Source organism: Furipterus horrens, unplaced genomic scaffold, assembly GCF_987537825.1.
Source record: "Furipterus horrens unplaced genomic scaffold, mFurHor1.1.pri manual_scaffold_17, whole genome shotgun sequence".
NCBI lineage: Eukaryota > Metazoa > Chordata > Mammalia > Chiroptera > Furipteridae > Furipterus > Furipterus horrens.
Window position 1 is genome coordinate 78,824,857 of NW_028327187.1, and position 18,009 is coordinate 78,842,865.

Sequence of the window (18,009 nt, forward strand, 5' to 3'; positions counted from 1 at the left end):
ATTTTATTATTTTTTAAATATTTCATTTATTTCTTTTTAGAGAGAGGGGAAGGGAGGGAGAAAAAGAGGGAGAGAAACATTGATCAGTTGCTTCTCGCACACCCCCACAACCCAGGCATGTGCCCTGACTGGGAATTGAACCAGCATCCTTTTGGTTCGCTGGCCAATGCTCAGTCCACTGAGCCACACCAGTCAGGGCTATTGCCATTTTATTGTTTATATTTTTTATTTTTCCTTCTGTCAAGGTGCAAACCCATACCTGCACCCCACAGCAGTGCTGGGGGCAGTGCCCAGGGCATGTTTCCCATGGATGATGAGAGATGCCTTAGTGATAGTGGTGGCTGTGTGTGTATGTACATTGTGCCAAGCATGTTGCACACGGACATGTGAACAGGTCTGAGATTTTTACTAGGTCTTCCAGGACTGTGCACAGTTGGTGTATGTCTGGGTACACTTTCACAAAGTGTTACAAGGTTTGGTGGTACGACTTTATGGGGGTGGGCGGGAGCCCTTTGTGACCTCTTCTCCAGAGAGGGCAGTGGGGACTCTGGTGACCCCAGTGGTGGAGGGGTAGTCCTGGTGCAGGACATTGTCAGGCATGTAGATGTGGGTGTGCTTGTGTATGTGAGAGAGAGACCATTGTGGATTATCAACCATAAAAAAATGGGCTGGAGAAAACCAATGCAGGCCCTAGCTGGGTGGGGAGGAGATGGGGCAGTAGGAAGGGCTGTGGTATCTAGGCAGGGGAGAACCTCCCTGGGAGCTCCTATAGAGCAGGGATGGGATGTTTATATTCCCCAGTACAAAGTCTACCAGGCTCAGAGCAGAGCTCAGAAATATTTGGGGGATTAAATGAACCCAAGAGAAGCCAGCAAGTCCAGCAGGTCATGAGGGACCACAGAGGCCTAGCTGAGAAGCTTCTATTTTCCCCATGGCAGTCACAGAAGGTTCTTGTGCAGGTAAGTGGCGTGACCTGAGCTAAAGGTTCATGCAGCAAGACCTGGGGCCAAGGGTTCCACTGAGGGAAAACATAGGAGACAAGGAAATATAGGCAGAGGGATGGGGGGGAGCACTGAAATAGAAGAGGGAAGGATCTTGAACCTTCTTTCCCTCAGTGGAGCCCCTACTGGTTCTTGGCCAGGCCTAGGCTCCTGAATGAGAACTCTGTTGTTCACCTCCCTATAGGCAGGCTTGGGGTCATTGCTCTTCCTAGCCACATTGCAGCTTACCATTTTCTGAATCACTGAGATCAACCCCTGCTCCTCCTGGTTCCCCTTCTTTCCAGTCTCACCTTGGGGAACATGGTTAAGAAAGGAATCCAGTCCAGAACCAGGCTGCTAAAAGTCTGCTATTGACCTTATTGTGAGCTCTCTAGCAAGTCATTACCCGTCTCTTTGTCTTCATCCCCTCATTAGAAACCAGGCTGAAAATCCCTGCCCCCTCACACCCCTAGGGACCCAAGATGTCCCAGAATATATGTACTTCATTCAGCTTCTCATTCTGCAGGGCTGCCTGCACAGAGGCAGAGAGAAAGGCGAGGCAGGCCCATCTGTAGGCTCCCAAGTAAGGTGGGTGAGGAGGGAACAGAGGCTGGGCCCCAGCAGGGCCATGGAGGGCAGTGTGGTTACTGCATCCCCCAGGACAAGCAGTGAAGCAAAGGGAGAGAAGCCCCAGCCAGGGGCCCCACTGCCCTGTACAGACTAGGTGGGGAGGGCTTGTCCATGGAGGCTTGCCTGTCTGTCTGCTTTGAGATATGGAGAGAAGGCCAGGTCAGCTCCCCCAGGCCTGAGGAAGGAGACAAGAGGCACCTGGGACCCCAGCACCTATGAGTGTATCTCTGAGCGAGGTCTGTGCATGAAAAAAATGCTTGGCTTTATTCCCTGGATCACTAGCCCTGTTAGCTACTCTCCGTGTCTCATTTCTCTGGCCATGTGTCTCTCCAACTATGTTTCTACATGTACCTCCCTCCAGGTGATTCATCCTCCTCAACCCCACACCCGGGGGGAGGGCAGGGCAGGACCAGGCCAGGATATGCTGAGCCAGGCAGGGTGAGCAGTCCAGCTGAGCTGAGGGGAGCACCTCCTCCCTCCCAGCCAGGGCTGTGCCTGCTCAGGTGGGAAAGGAACTGAGGAAACTGCACCCAAAGCAAGGTACAGGGTTGTGGAGGAGGGCTCAATTTGGGGCCTGGGGCACCATGTTCCTTCAGGACTGGAAAGGAACCATCGGAGGGGTCTCCTGGGGCCTATCTGGCTACTCTGTGGCTGGGGTGGTGTCAGGAACTCAGAGAAGCTGCTGGGACCCTAGGGGTTGGGCTACTCCTTCCCTCCAGGATGGGGAGACCTAAATTTCCCTGCAACTTTTTTTGCCTGTGTGACCCTAGTAGGGTGTTTGTATGTGTGTTAGCTGTGTTTTTGTAACAGAGACCACATGACAAATTAGACCAAGGGGCAAGTGTCGTGTGTGTGTGTGTGTGACTGAGCCCCTAAGAGCCACAGACATCATGGACATGCTTGTTTCATGTGTATGACTAAGTAAGTTATGCCATGTGTCTGTGTCTTTGTGTTTCAGGTTACATGGTAGTATGTGACATTGTGCTGAGGTTGTATCTGTCGTGGGATAATGACCCTGTGTGGCTATAGTCTTTGTGACTGTGTGAACTGTTTGGAGGTATGTGAACATGCAACACCATATTCTGGTATGATACTCTGGCCCTGCAGTTCTGAAACACAGTATAAATGACACTGCATATTTCTGTGACTCAGTGGAACCATGTTTGAGGAGTATGTAAGTGGATATATGACAATAAATGGTTGGGTGATTGTTGTGTAAGAATGTTTGTGAAATGGTAGTCTCATATTGTGTGACTGTCTTCATGACTGTACATGAATGACATGGTTACCGGTACGTGTTATATTGTGGGGCTGTGTAATAATATGTGAGGTTGTGACTGTGAGTCTTTCTGACTGTATATGACCAGGTTTTCAGGAGCATGATGGCATGTGATTAGGTATTTAAATTTATGTGGCTCTGCAGTTGTATGAAACACTAAATAACACCGTGTATCTCTATGACTGAGTGGGCCCATTTGTGACTGCTCATGTACGAGACTATATGTCACAGGGTAACATACCCTCTGTGACTGTGAGAGGCCACAATGTGGCTGTGGCACAGCAAAACCAACACCATGTGCAGGTGTGAGCTCTTGACTGCCACTTGCTTTCTTGTCCTCAAACCTATTTGCCTGCATCTTTCCATACATGATGGCCTTTCATGGCTCACTTCTGCCCACAGGATGGTCACCCTAATCCTCAGCCTGCCATCCAGGCCTTGCCCTCTCCACTCTGGTTCCATTGACTTTTTAATCATCTGAGATCCCCACAGCTCTCTGCCCAGCCCAGCCACCTCAGCCTCACACTCCTTTGCTGAGGGCATATCATTCCTGGCAGGGGTGAGGGGTCCATTATGCAGCCAGACCAAATCTTCTCTTCCAAGTGTGACCATCATCTCCCCCAAAACCAAAGACAGAGGTGGGTTCAGGGAGCCCACAGTGAGGCAAGAGGGACAGTGCAAAAAGGCCTCCCATTTTCTGAATTTGTTAGTCTTAAAGCTGGTCATGTGACCTGAACTCTGTGTGTGTGTGTGTGTGTGTGTGTGTGTGTGTGTGTGTGTGGAGGAGGGTAGTTCAAATGAGTGAAAATCTGGGATTTTTAGAAGCAAAACTTTTTTTAGTATATTTTATTATGTTGTTACAGTAGTCCCAATTTCTTTTCCCTTTGCTCCCCTCTTCCCAGTACCCCACTTCCCTCCAGCAATCCCACCCCCCTTAGTTCATGTCCATGGGTTGTGCATATAAGAAGCAAAACTTTTGTTCATGAAATACAATTTTAACATTTGCCAGACACTCAGCTATATAAAATTATAGACAAGAAAGTCCACATATCCTCAGGACCTTAAGAAAAAGGGTAAAGAGCCCTGGGTGGTGTGGCTCAGTGGACTGAGCGCTAGCTTGCAAATCAAAAGGTCGCTGGTTCGATTCCCAGTCAAGGCACATACCTGGGTTGCAGCCCAGGTCCCCATCTGCGGGTGTGCAAGAGGCAACCAATTGATGTCTCTCTATCCCTCTCTTTTTCTCTCCCTTCTTCTTTCTCTAAAAATAAATCAATAAAATCTTCTTAAAAAAGAGAAAGGGTAAAGAATGGTTTAGGCTCAGCATACCCACTTTGTCTGTATAAACAAGGTCTGTAAGCACATAAGCAAACTACTGGGTGCTCACTCCACCGGCTTAAACTCCCAAGTAAATAATGCCTACTGACATATGAGAACTCAATGTATTGATCACAAAGAACTCTTGTCATGTTGTCAAAGGTCTTGTGTATTGATGAAAACTGCCAGCCACAGCCCTGGACTTGGCTCTTCATCCAAGGGCTGGGGTTGGGGCTTCCCAGAAAGGTACTGTGTCCAGAAAAGGGGTTCAGGGAAACCTGAGACACCCCAGATACTTGTTAAGATGTGCTACTCTCCAGTCCCCTTTGCAGCAACATCCATTGCTTCACACCAAGTCTCTCCCTTTCTACAGGGCTGCACCAGGGAAACCGCATCCTCGTTAAAAGTTTGTCCCTTGACCCTGGCCAGAGCATTGAGCCTTATCCAGAAGGTCCTCAGAGGCTTCGCTCAGACCCTGGGCCCCCCAGTGAAACCCCCAGCCAGCGTCCTTCACCACTGAAGCGGGCACCAGGCCCAAAGCCACAGGGTAAGTTGTTCCAGTGAGTGGCAGAGAAATGGCCCAGGAGAGGGGAGAGAGGAAGGGAAAGGTTGGCCAGTGGCAGAGGAGAAGGCATGTTAGAAGAATAGAAAGCCCCATGGTCTAGGGGCAGAAGGCTGTGGCTTGGAGCTAATGTATGCACACTGGATCTCACCTCAGGCCTGCTCTGTGCCTGCCTTGGGCAAAGGCACAGACTGGGAGTTTGTGAGGGAGTTCTGGCTTGGCCATGACAGACTCATCCAAACCCAGCTCATTGGGATGTCCTTTCTTTTCCCTGTCCATCTCTCCAGTCCCCCCAAAGCCCAGCTACCTGCAGATGCCCCGGATGCCCCCTCCACCTGAGCCCATCCCGCCTCCACCATCACGCCCACTGCCTGCAGACCCACGAGTGGCCAAGGGCCTGGCTACCAGGGCAGAGTCCAGCCCCAGTTCTGCAGCAGTATCCTCACTGATTGAGAAATTTGAAAGGTGAGTCTGGTCCCGGGGGGACCCGATAGGGGTGAGGGGTAGGAAGGACATTTGTAAGGTAGGCCTCAGTCAAGCTCACACCCTGCCTCCATGTGTGTCCACCGCCCACCTCAGAGAGCCTGTGATTGTCACCTCGGAGAGGCCAGTCCCTGGCCCCAGCCCAGGCCCCACAGAGCCAGCCATGTTGCCACAGCCACCCCTGCAGCCACCAGCACCCCAGCTCCCCGAGGGTGAGGCCTCCCGCTGCCTGTTCCTGTTGGCTCCCGGGCCCCGGGACGGTGAGAAGGTGCCCAACCGGGACAGTGGCATTGACAGCATCAGCTCACCATCCAACAGCGAGGAGACCTGCTTCGTCAGTGAGGATGGGCCCCCCAGCCACAGCCTCTGCCCTGGGCCCCCTGCTCTGGCCAGTGTCCCTGTTGCTTTGGCTGACCCCCACCGGCCCAGCTCCCAGGAGGTTGATAGTGACCTGGAGGAGGAGGACGACGATGAGGAGGATGAGAAGGACAGAGAAATCCCAGTGCCCCTGATGGAGAGACAGGAGTCTGTGGAGGTACTGACCCATGTTTACGGAGCGGCAGGACCATGTGGAGAAACCAGGAGCCTGGCTGGTCTGCTTGGTTCTTCTCCCAGCTCAGTACTTCTCAAAACAGAGCATGTTTCCACTTTTGGTTGTTGGGTACTAAATATGAGTAGTAAACCCCTGCCCCATCACTGTGACTCCCAAAATGACCATGCACAGTTCCAAATGCCCACTTGGAAAATTGTTCTACCCTCATCAAAGAACCACTGGCTGGGTCTCAGTTTTTCTAACTTGAAGGTGGGCATCCTGGTTGGGTATCTTTAAAGTCCTATTCTAAATGGAAAATACTGTGACTTAATATTTATGTGATGTTGGACAAGTCTCTGCTCTCCCACCACAAGTCTCAGCCTCTTTATTTGTATAAATGGAAAGTCACATCCAGAGAGACTGCTCAACAGCTGTCCTCTGGAGGGGCACAAGAGCTAGAGTCCCCCCGAGACTCTCAGGGGGGAAGGCTCTGGGGATGAAGGCTCTCAGCAGCAAGAACCTCTTTCTGGGCCTCAGCAGCCTAGCACTGCTTCCAAAGGCATCCTTAGGTCATAGCCAGAAGTTAGGCTACAGCCAGAACGCCTGCTCCACCAGAACCCAGCTTAAATGTGGAAACTGAGGCGCAGGACACAACAAATATATGTCCAATCAATAGAAAACTAGGCCAACAGGCAACGAGTTTTATGCATTTTCAGACTTGTGTTTTCCTTCCACTCTAGCTACTTAGCAAGCCTTTGCTGACAGTCAAGTGAGTGGGTGAATAAATAACATTTCTAGACTACTTAATCTGTAGTCTGCTGTGTTTTATTTATATTGAATCATTTAATTGTCTCAATTACAAATGGACTTGGGCCATATTATTATCTGAATATGTAGATAAAGAGACTTAAATACAGAGCAGTTACACAATTTATACAAGCTAATGAATGGGAGAACTAGGATTTGAACCCAGGAAGTCTGACTTCCCCACACACACACCTAAGCACTGCACTATGCTGAATGAATAGAGAAAGATCGCTGGGTGAACGAGTAGCCTACTGAAGGGGTGCATGGCCTCAGAACTGAGGGGTGGCTTTTATGATACACTGGAGAATCAGGGATGAAGCTATGGGACTTAATTAGGTCTAGAAATGGGAGGTAGGGTTATCTCTGACAGGCATTAGACTTAGAGTAGCATTTGAGCTGTTCTGAGAATTCTGGGCACTTGGTTGAATGTTAGGGTACAAGATAATAGATCAGCTGGTGCCTCTTCTTTCCAGCTGACCGTGCAACAAAAGGTGTTCCACATTGCCAATGAGCTCCTGCAAACTGAGAAAGCCTACGTTTCCAGGCTCCATCTCCTGGATCAGGTGAATATCTCCTCAGGGGTCTCAAGGCCCTAGTATCTGGTAGGTGGATGCCAAGGAAGAAGTGATAGGGCCTGAGCCCAGCCTTACCATTGGAGCCAGAATATAGAGGTGGTAAGGCTCCTCTCTGACCTTGACCCCTATCCTGTCCCTGAAGTCAACTTTAATTATGACCCCAAGCTTGATCTTTGTACCAAGCTTCATTCCTAACCCTGGGTGGATACACCAGCCTTGATTGCAACTCTGACCCAGATCCTGAATTTACCCCTGGCTATAAACCAGACCTTGAACCTCATTCTAACCGTGACCCCAAATTCATTAGAATCCCTAGGGTAGGGATTTTTGTCTGCTTTCTTCACTGTCTGGCTCACAGTAGGCACTCAAAAATATTTGCTAAATGAACAGATCTAATTCCAGCCTTCTCTCTGGCCCTGAATCTAATTCTGAACTTGACCCCGACCCTGACTTGTCATTGTTTCAGTGCCTACCACCAGGTCCTAACCTTGACAACCTGAAATCCAACCCCACATGTAAACCTAACTCCATTCCCTCTCTTCTCAGTCTCAAGACCGTGCTGATCCCAAAGGTCCACAGAGCTGCCCACAAACACTGCCCTCACCTATAGCCCTTCCCTAACAAGCCCCAGGTTCAGCTGCACTGAGCACTCCTGCCCTACCCCACAGGTGTTCTGTGCCCGGCTGCTGGAAGAAGCTCGGAACCGCAGTTCCTTCCCCGCCGACGTTGTCCACGGCATCTTCTCTAACATCTGTTCCATCTATTGCTTCCACCAGCAGTTTTTGCTGCCTGAGCTAGAGAAGCGCATGGAAGAATGGTGAGAGGCCCTATATCTAAGCTGCCTGCCCTCCTGTCCATTTGCCTATCAAGCCCATGCCAGATGTGTGCACGAGTTCATTCCGGTCTGCCCTCTTGTCTTACCACCTGTTGCAAAAAGAATCAGGCCCAAGCTCTGCCTTCTAGGCCTTCCCAGCTAATAGGAAACACAGTCCAGGACTCAGAAAATTATAACAGAATAACAAAGCCCTTAAGAGCATGAGGTTAAGAGCCAAATTGGCTGGGTTGAAATTCCAGCTCTGCCATTTGTAGCTTTGTGACATTAAGTTTCTTAAATTACTGTGCTTCAGTTTCCTCTCTATAAAATAATGGTAGTAATTATAGCCTACTTTGTAGAAATGTTTTAAGGATTAAATTAGCCAATATATGTAGAGAGCTTAGAACACTACCCAGTATCTAAGTGCTCAGTAAATGTGAGCTGTTAATTTTTTTTTATCCGTGCTGTGGCAGCTCAGAATGGGAGGCTGTGGGAATCCAGACAAATGGACCAAACTTAAAGGATCCAGAGAGGAGGTGATGCCTGAGCTGAGACCTCAGATAGAATTTCAGGGGTGATAGGCAGTCTCCCAGCCTCCAGGTTCTCCTCTTCAATCCATCCTTTAGAGTCCACACCACCTTCCAGAATGGTCTTTCTGAACAATAGTCAGATCATATCATTTCCTACTTAAAATCATATACACTCCCCACACCCACAGGATAAAGCATGTCCCCCTCACCAGACTATGACTGGAGAGGGCCGGCATGAAGCTAATTCCTACATTTCCCCCACTAACTGTGACCATTGCAGACTTGCCCAGGCATGGTCCTGTGTGTCCCCTAGCTGATTGAAACTCCTGAGGAGTGCAACCAGGCCTGGTCACTTTGCCTCCCCTGCCAGACTGTTACCCTCTCCGGGTTACACTAAGTGTGACTCATTTGTGTCCCCAGAGTCACCCAACACAAGACTAGGTGCAGAATCAGTGATTGGTGTGTGGCCCTAGAGCGTCATCCCATACACCAAAAGGCTGTTAAGTTCCAAAAGGTTGTAAATTCAATCCCTGGACAGAGCATATACAAGGAGGCAACTGATTGATGTTTCTCTCTCACATCAATGCAATGTCTCTGTCTCTGTCTCCGTCTCCCTCTCCCTCTCCCTCTCCCTCTTCCCCTCTCTCTAAAATCAATAAATATATCCTTGGGTGAAGACTTTAAAATAAATAAGAATAAGTAAGTAAATAAAAATCGGTTTTTGAAGTGGCCCTTACAGTTAGGTCAACACAGGTATTCCAAGAAGTGCCATTCCTAGTGCTCAAGCAAGGCCGAGGTGGGGTAGGTGGCGGCCCAGGCAATAGCCTCCTGTCAAGCAGAGGCTCTTGGCCTAATTGGCCAATAATATAAGCAGAATTTCCAAAGGAGTACACTGACTGAGAGGTAGATTTCTAGGACTAAGAGACTCCATAGATCACTGCCTGGGGCTGGAGGCCAATAGGGTGGGAGGGGGGTTGGTGGACAAGATTCAACAACACTGTATCAGCCCTCGCTTCCACCCCAGGGACCGCTACCCACGCATTGGAGACATCCTGCAAAAGTTGGCACCCTTCCTCAAGATGTATGGCGAGTATGTGAAAAACTTTGACCGGGCCGTGGAGCTGGTCAACACTTGGACAGAGCGCTCCACCCAGTTTAAAGTGATTATCCATGAGGTGCAGGTAAGTGGCACACATGGATGGGGTACACTGGGGAGGAGAGGTCTGCAGGGACCCAGTGGGGGGTTCTGTAGCCAGACCTGAGCCCCTCTGCCTCTGCCTGTCACAGAAGGAGGAGGCCTGTGGCAACCTGACATTGCAGCACCACATGCTGGAGCCCGTACAGCGCATCCCACGCTATGAGCTACTTCTCAAGGACTATCTGTTAAAGCTGCCCCACGGCTCACCAGACAGCAAGGATGCCCAAAGTGAGTGCACACACCTGGGTCCGGACCCCCTCCAAGACTTATTTCCCAGGGTCAGCCTTCCATTGCACATAATTGAAATTCCAGAATAGGATCTCCAAACTGAAAGGCCCACATTGATGCTGTAGTGTGAGACCCAAGGATGAACCTCCAGGTTGAGATCTACCTGATGACCCAGACAGAACATTCAGGAGCCCCCCAGTCTAAAGTTTCCAACTGGAATGCCAAGAGTTTGAGGGGCATGCCCAGAATGATCCCATAAAGAGAACCACCTGTATCCTAGGTCAAGACCCCAAGGCTGACCCCTAGACTTATCCTCAAATAAAGTTGTCCCAAGCCCAAAGGGACTGAACCACCAGGCTAAGAGCCAGGACTGACCCTTCAATCCAAGTCCTCTTAACTAAATCTCCACAGCTAAGCTCCCCAGAAAGAGATTTGTCTCATTGAGCCCCTGATTTTCCATCCTCCACATTTAGAGCTCCACTCCATAACTGATAGCCTCTGCCCATAATGAACCTCCCAAAAGAAACTACAAGTCTGATCAGAGGCCCACAGAATCACCTCTCCAGAACTGAGCACCCCAGACTGGACTCAGTATTATCTGCCTTCAAGATATAGATCTCTAGGCTGAGATACCTCCTCCCCACACTTAACCACTAGAAAACTTTAATTCTGATTCCTCCAGTATGAGACCCACCCCTCATCATCACACTCCAAAAAGCACTCCCCAGAATCTCCCTAAATTTCTCTCCCCCCAGACTTATATTTCCACTTATTCCTTCATTAACATAATAGCTATATACTGAGTACCTCTGTGTTCTGTGCATTGTCTTAGGCACAGGAGATATGAAGATGAACAAAACAGATAAGGTCCTTAATCTCAGGGAGTGTATATTCTAGTCAGGAAGATAGAAAATAAACTAAAGTACAGCAGGTCCTTGAATAATGTTGTTTCCTTCAATGCCATTTCATTAGAACACTGATGAGATGCCATAGGAACTTAACTCTTGCCTATATCAATTAGCCTATGGTACATCATTTCTTTACAGTTCCAAGAACCAGTCGATGACCTTGAGGACTTACTGTAATAAATACACAGGAGAACATTAGATAGGTGCTATGTGTAATTCAGTGAATAAGAGGGTGATATAACTGACTAGGGGCGTACTCTAGTTTGGGTGGCCTCTCTGAATAGAAGATATTTGAATCAAACCTGAATAACAAGAAGAAGGGAGCCATGTGTCAATTGGGGAAGAGCACTGATTCCGGAGGAGCATATTCCAGGCAGAAACAATAGCAGGTGCAGAGTTCCTAAAACGGAAGTTAGAGGAGGAGGTGGCAGCTTATTTTTGGACCAACAAGAGGGGCAGAGTGACCTGAGTATGAGAAGTGAGGATAGAAAGGTAGAAGTAGGACTGGAGAGAGGAGCGAGACTTTGAAGGCAGGGATCAGTAGATGGATTTTATTCTGAGTGCAGAGGGTAGTCATGAGGAGGTATTGATTGAGAGCAAGAGAGGGAGCTGAGACATCAGTTAGAGGCCTTTTTGCAGTAATTTAAGTGAGAAAAGCTGGCTAAGACTAGGATGGTAGTAGTGGAAGTAGTAAGAAATGGTAAATTCAAGATATATTATACAGTTGACACTTGAACAGTGCTGGGTTTGGAGCACTGACCCCCATGGAGTCAAAAATCCACATATAACTTTTGACTCTTCAGAAATTTAACTACAAATAGCCTAGTATTGACCAGAAGCCTTACTGATAGCATATGATAAGAGGATTAACACATGTTGTATGTGTTACATACAGTGTTTTTACAATAAAGTAAACTAGAGAAAAGAAAATGTCATTAAGAAAAACATAAGAAAGAGAAAATACATTTATAGAATTTACTGACTAAAATCTGTGTATAAGGATATCCACGCAGTTCAAACCGGTGTTGTTCAGGGTCAGCTGTATTTGGAAGTAGCCCTGAAAGAACTAGAGTGGAATGGGTGTGGGCTCGGGAAAAAGAGTCAAGAATGACTTGCAAAAAATTTTGGCTGGTGGTAATGGTTCCTAAGATGCACTTAGGCGTTTGATTTTGGACTTGTTCAGAGTGAGCTGCCAGTTAGACTCATGCCAAAGGTGATTCTAGAATCCCAGGGAGAGAGATCTGCATCTCACTGGCACATAGTATGCAAAGCCATAAGGCTGGACACCATGACAAAGAGAGTGAGTGTAAATGGAGAAGAAAGGGGCCATTGTAGCTCCCTAGACTAGGCCCCAGATTGAGTCCGTTTTTCCATCTGTGTGTCCCTGCGCAAGCCTCTCAGTCTCAGCCTCAGTTTTCTGGTACAATGGTGACGGTGATGATACCTGCCTCAAAGAGTTGTCTTGAGGATAAAGGATAATCCAGGCAAATCTTTTAGCACAGTGCCGGGCACATGGTAAAGGCTCAATAAATGTTAACTGTTTTTATTACTGAATGCTCTGGCTGACACCCTCCATACTGAGTACCCCTAAAATCAGCCCCCAGATTGAGTTCACCATATTTAGGTTCCTGTTTTATACCAATCTCAACCCTACCTGTGTCCCTAGAATGAACCTCAGAGCTTGAACTTGGCCAGCTGAGCCCCACCCCTCACACCAAAAAGAACTTCCCAGGCTCATTCTGAGCTTCTCAGAATGAGAGCCAGCTCAATATATGCTGAATAACTTCCCCAGACCAAGATCTTAAGCTGACCTCCCTATTTTTTCCCTTAGACTAAAATCCCCAGGTAGAGCTGCAGAAAGTGCCTCCAGGTCTGAGCCCCTCTGAATCATATCTCTGGTTCCCCAGACTGTCTCCCCCACTTTCTACTTCTCAGACTGAATTCTGGAGCCTGGACCCTAGACTGGGCTCACCAAACAAGGTCAGCTAGAACTCCTGGCCTGAGCTGCCTACCCTGAGCCCAAGACTGAACTCCAAATAAAGGTCTCAGCTGCCAACCCCAGATCAGGCTCCACCAAAGCCTCCAAACCAATCTCCTACACCAACCTCCCCAAACTGCTCCTTATCCTAAACGCTCAAATGAATTCCTGGATTGACATCCCCACACTGAACCCCCAGAAAGAGCCTGCACACACTAGGCCCATGGAAATGCCAGTCTGTTTCCCACACAAGACATCTCCAGAGGTCCTGATAGCAAAGCATCTAGTCAGAGTCCAGCAGCCTGCATGGGCCTGAGCTTGTATGCCTAACGCATGCCGGAGTCTTCTTCCTGTCCTCTTCCCTACCTCCGCCATTGAGCATGCCTTTCCCCTGGGATGGAGGAGATGCAGAACATACAGGAGAAAGGGCAACTGAGAGAGCAGCCCCAGCTCTGATGTCACCTTTGCTGCCTCCCGAATAGACAACTTAAGGCCATCGCCCCTTCTCTCTGAGTCTTAATTTCCCCATAGGACAAACAACACAATCAATCACACTTATAGGTTATTGTGAGGATTGAAGGAGATAATTTATGCAAAGCATCTGTTGGGAAGCCCTGGAGAGGGTGGTGGGACCTTGACTCCATCCTAGGGGCTCCTGGTCTATTGCAGAATACAAATGTGGACATATAAACGTACAATAAAAACACAGTGTGACCAGTAGTATAGTGAGTAGAGCTAAGGGGAATGTGGGAATACAGACAAGGTCATAACCTAGCCTGGGAATTCAGGGCAGACTTACTGGAGGAGGTGAACTGAATCCCAAAGACTAAGTGGCAGTTGGCCAGGTGAGACAAGACAGGGCATGTTGAGAGGCAAGTAGGGAACGCTGGGGGAGGTCATCAAAAGCTGGATCACCAAGGGCTTTGAATGCCAGACTAAAAGGCTGGGTCCTTATCCTGTAGGCATAGGGGAGCCATTGGCAGATATGAGCAGAGGAGTGACAGCCAGCTGTGTATAAGAAAGATCTCTGGCAGCTAAGATGGAGGAGGCATTGGAGATTGGAGCCTTGCACCTGTGAGGCCTGAGCTGGGAAAGGGCCACAGATCTTTAGCACCAAGACTTGGTCATGGAGGGAGGGCCTCCTAGGGAAGCAAGACTTAGTTTGTCAACCATATGTACCCTCTTCAGAAGCACTTGTGCTCCTCCATTACAGATGTATTTTCTGAGTGGGAAAATGAGTGCAGACAAGAGTGTGGTACAGTGCAGCTGGGCCTCAGGTACGGGCAGGATTTGTTGCCGTATGGAAATATATAGGAATTTATGTCAACTTTTTTCCTGATAATACCTGGTCACTACAGAAAATATGGAAATTAAAGGAAAGATGAAAGAGGTAGGGGAAAAAAAATCACCTGTGATACAAGCCTCCAGAAAATCAGCACAAGGAACATTTTGGCATATTCTTTCTGGTATTTTTTAATACGTATATATTTGTGAAATTGAGGATTTTTGGTATATACAAGTTTGTGTCCTTTTTTTCTTTTCTTAAAACACACTGAGCATTTCCCAAATTATGAAAAACCATACACAAGCATCATTTGTAAAGGTTGTTTAGTAGAGCATTATATGAATGCACTTTACTTCATTTAACTGAACCCTTACAGTTGGACATTTCTGTCTCCTATTTGACACTGTTATAAACACTACTGCAACCAAAACACATTTGTACCTAGAACATTTATTTTCTTAGTATAGTTCTTATAATCAGAGTTATTGAGACAAAGAATAGGGTCATCTTTTTGTTTCTTTATGTGACTTTCTGACTATCAAAGTAATACATGTTCTTTGTAAAAATATGAAAAACACAGAGAAATCTAAAGAAGACAATAAAAACCACCCATAGTCCCATCATCCAGAGACAACTTGTTAAAACATGGATATGTTTCCTTCCAGTTACATCATCATCATCATAATAATAACTATTATTGTTATTTTTAATGGTAATAATCTTGTTAAGCTTGGATTTTATTGGATGTCAGCTATTCTATGTATTATGATTCCACTATTGTGGCATTGAGTTTCTGATTTTACATGATGTTGCTATGGACATCTTTGCTCTCTGAAATGGGGAGGGTGTAGTGAGGCCAGGAGGAGGTATTCAGAAAGCGAAGAAGCCCCCAAGAGCCTCTTCTCTGCTAGTCCTCCATCTAACTTCCTTTCCACTCTGCCTGCAGAATCTCTGGAGCTGATAGCCACAGCAGCAGAACACTCTAACGCTGCCATCCGCAAAATGGTGAGTGACCTCCTAGCCCTGCCTTTCCTTGGCCACCCACCTGTGGTATCTCTGTTCTGGAGGGCTTACAACTTGTGGACATCTGAGGGGAGGTCAGCACCCCAACCCTGCCTTTTGCTCACTGTCTCTTACCAGGAGCGAATGCACAAGCTGCTGAAAGTATATGAGCTGCTAGGGGGTGAGGAAGATATTGTCAGCCCCACTAAAGAGCTCATAAAAGAAGGCCACATCCTTAAGCTGTCAGCAAAGAATGGGACCACTCAAGACCGATACCTCATATTAGTAAGTGCCAGGTGTGGGGTTGTGGGTAGACCATGCCCCTGACACATATTGACCTGGTACTCACTCAAAACTGTATGTCCTGGTAGTACTAAGTTTTTCCTCCATTAACTTATTGTACTTTCACTGTCTACACTAGGAATGTTTTCCCCTGTACTTTACAGATGATGTAACTAAGATTGAGAGAGAAATGAGTTGCCCAAGGTCACCCAACTATGAAGTGACTCTCAGGCTTAGGCCTTTTCCTTGCAACCTTTGTGCCCTTTCTAGGCTGTATTCTCCATCTATTGCCTTGAGTCCCCAGCACTAAAGCTTTAGGAGTCTTAGAAGAGAGCTGGGCCACAGCCCTCCTGGCTCCTCCACACATACTTTCCAGACCTTTTCCTTCCTAGTTCAATGACCGCCTCCTTTACTGCGTGCCCAGGCTGCGGCTCCTTGGCCAGAAGTTTAGCGTGCGGGCACGCATTGATGTAGATGGTATGGAGGTAAGCACCAGGAGGTGGGAAATGGGGACCCAAAGTGGGGCCTTGGCGCTGGGAGGTTGTAACAAAAATGTTCTGACTTTGCCCCAAGTTTGTGCATGCATGTGTGCAGAGGATGAGGGCCCTGTGGAATGCAGTAGGCCTCACAAAGCCTCTTTCTCCCTCCGTTCAGCTAAAGGAAAGCTCCAACCTCAATCTGCCTCGAACCTTCCTGGTGTCAGGAAAGCAGCGCTCCCTGGAGCTCCAGGCCAGGTATTTGCCCTTTCCTATCTATGGCTTTTCTTCAGATATTCTCTGGTAGAGCCATGCGCAACAGGCTACCTCCCTAGGGGACAGATTGTTCCAGAGAAAGGGTGGGCACCTTTCCCCAAAGATACAGGCTTGCTCTTCTGGTGGGTTTTGTTAGAAGAGAGGGAAGATAGTAATATGAACATAAATAGCAGCAATACAAATAGTTTATTGTACATTCAGAGATTTAAGAGAAATACAAAATGCAATGCTTGATCCATAATATGAGGCTGGTTTGAGAAAAACAGCCCTAAAAGATAGACAAGATAATAGGGAAAATCTAAATGCGAACTGAACATTAGCTATTGGGGAATTACTGCTGACTTCTTCAGGTGTGATCATGGTACAGTACAGTGGATATATAATAGAATGGCCTTGTTTTCTGATGATGCATGCTGAGGAGTTAGTATCATCTGTAATTTATCTTTAAATGAGTTATCTACCAAAAATACATACACACATACACATACATACGTATAAAATATATATAAAAATATATATGAAGTAAGTATAACAATGAAATTTTTTCATCTAGCCCTAGCTGGTGTAACTCAGTGGGTTGAGCACCACCCTGCAAACCAAAAGGTCGCTGGTTCGATTCCCAGTCAGGGCACATGCCTGGGTTGCAGGCCAGGTCCCCTGTTGGGGGCGTGAGAGAGGCAACTGATCGATGAATCTCTCACACACCAATGTTTCACCCACTCTTTCTTCCTCCCTTCTCTTCTCTCTAAAAAAATAAAATCTTCTTTTTTTCAAAGACAATTTTGCATCTATATAGTGGGTATATATTTAATGTACTGTGCCATACTGTCTGCTTTTCTGTATACTTGAAATTTTTCATAAGAAAAGAATTTTAAATAATAACAAATTTAAAAGTAATGCCCAACGATTTAACAAAGATGCTTCTTTTTATCTCTCCTCTACTTGGATGATTATAATAGTAGCTCACATTTAATGAAGACATACTTGCTCTTCTGCCAGGCACTGTTTTAACTTAAACAATTTAAGTATAAATTAACTAGTTCATTCCTTGAAAACAACCCTTGAAGTAGCTACTGTTACTATCAACCCCATTTTACAGATGAGGAAACTGAGGTACAGAAGAGTTATGCACCTTGCCCAAGATCTCACAGCCAGAAAGGAACAGAGCTGGGATTGGGGCTCATGCTGCCTTCTGAGGGCCCAAAGGATAGGTATCAGAGTCATGGTCAGGGCTGGAGAATGGATGCACAGGGCTAGATGATCTGCTTCTGACAGGCTGAAAGGAAGTGAGAAATGAGAATCAGAACCCTCATTGCTGGGACTGTATAGAGGCAAGAGAGAGACGAATGTGGGCTAGAGGGTGTTTGAATCTCTGGGAGACAGAGCATCCTGGAGGCCTGCAGCCAGGAAAGGGAGAACAAAGCCAACTGGCATATCTGGGGGAGGGCAAGTGTGGGCCAACTAGGGCCTAAGAAGAGCCTGAGTGATAAGCCACATGACTGGAGGATGAGAAAGGGGACTGCTGAGGAGCACTGGCCCCAGAAGGGTGTACTGAGCAGTGTAGGGATTCCTCCTAGTGGCTGAAGAAAGGTATGCAGGGCTTGCTTTGCAATCACTTTTACCGCCCTTAAAAATATTTTTTAATGAAAAATTTCAAATATGGAGAAAAGCAGAAATACAACAAACACCCATATGCTCACCACTTAAACAACTGGTCCTCACCCTTGGTTAAAACCTCAGCTGGGAAGCTTTTTAAAAACCTGATGTTTGGCACCTACACCCAAGGATCCTGATTTAATTTCTGTGGGGTCGTTGGCAGCCGTCCGTCTCGAGAGACGATGGTGTAGCTTCTTAAGAGTCCATCTGCACC

At 47.3% G+C, this 18,009-nt stretch overlaps 1 protein-coding gene across 1 annotated transcript in view; it reads left to right on the top strand.

Moving 5' to 3' along the window:
* The window catches only part of FGD1 (FYVE, RhoGEF and PH domain containing 1), a 37,789-nt gene that overhangs the window by 13,160 nt on the left and 6,620 nt on the right, over window positions 1–18,009 (top strand). Inside the window, exons 2-12 of the mRNA XM_090265178.1 lie at window positions 4,577–4,750; window positions 5,053–5,230; window positions 5,345–5,783; window positions 7,061–7,150; window positions 7,831–7,979; window positions 9,531–9,687; window positions 9,794–9,932; window positions 15,050–15,108; window positions 15,244–15,390; window positions 15,780–15,872; window positions 16,042–16,121. Of these exons, the coding sequence (XP_090121304.1) occupies window positions 4,577–4,750; window positions 5,053–5,230; window positions 5,345–5,783; window positions 7,061–7,150; window positions 7,831–7,979; window positions 9,531–9,687; window positions 9,794–9,932; window positions 15,050–15,108; window positions 15,244–15,390; window positions 15,780–15,872; window positions 16,042–16,121 (1,705 nt within the window). The remainder of the gene's footprint in view (window positions 1–4,576; window positions 4,751–5,052; window positions 5,231–5,344; window positions 5,784–7,060; window positions 7,151–7,830; window positions 7,980–9,530; window positions 9,688–9,793; window positions 9,933–15,049; window positions 15,109–15,243; window positions 15,391–15,779; window positions 15,873–16,041; window positions 16,122–18,009) is intronic.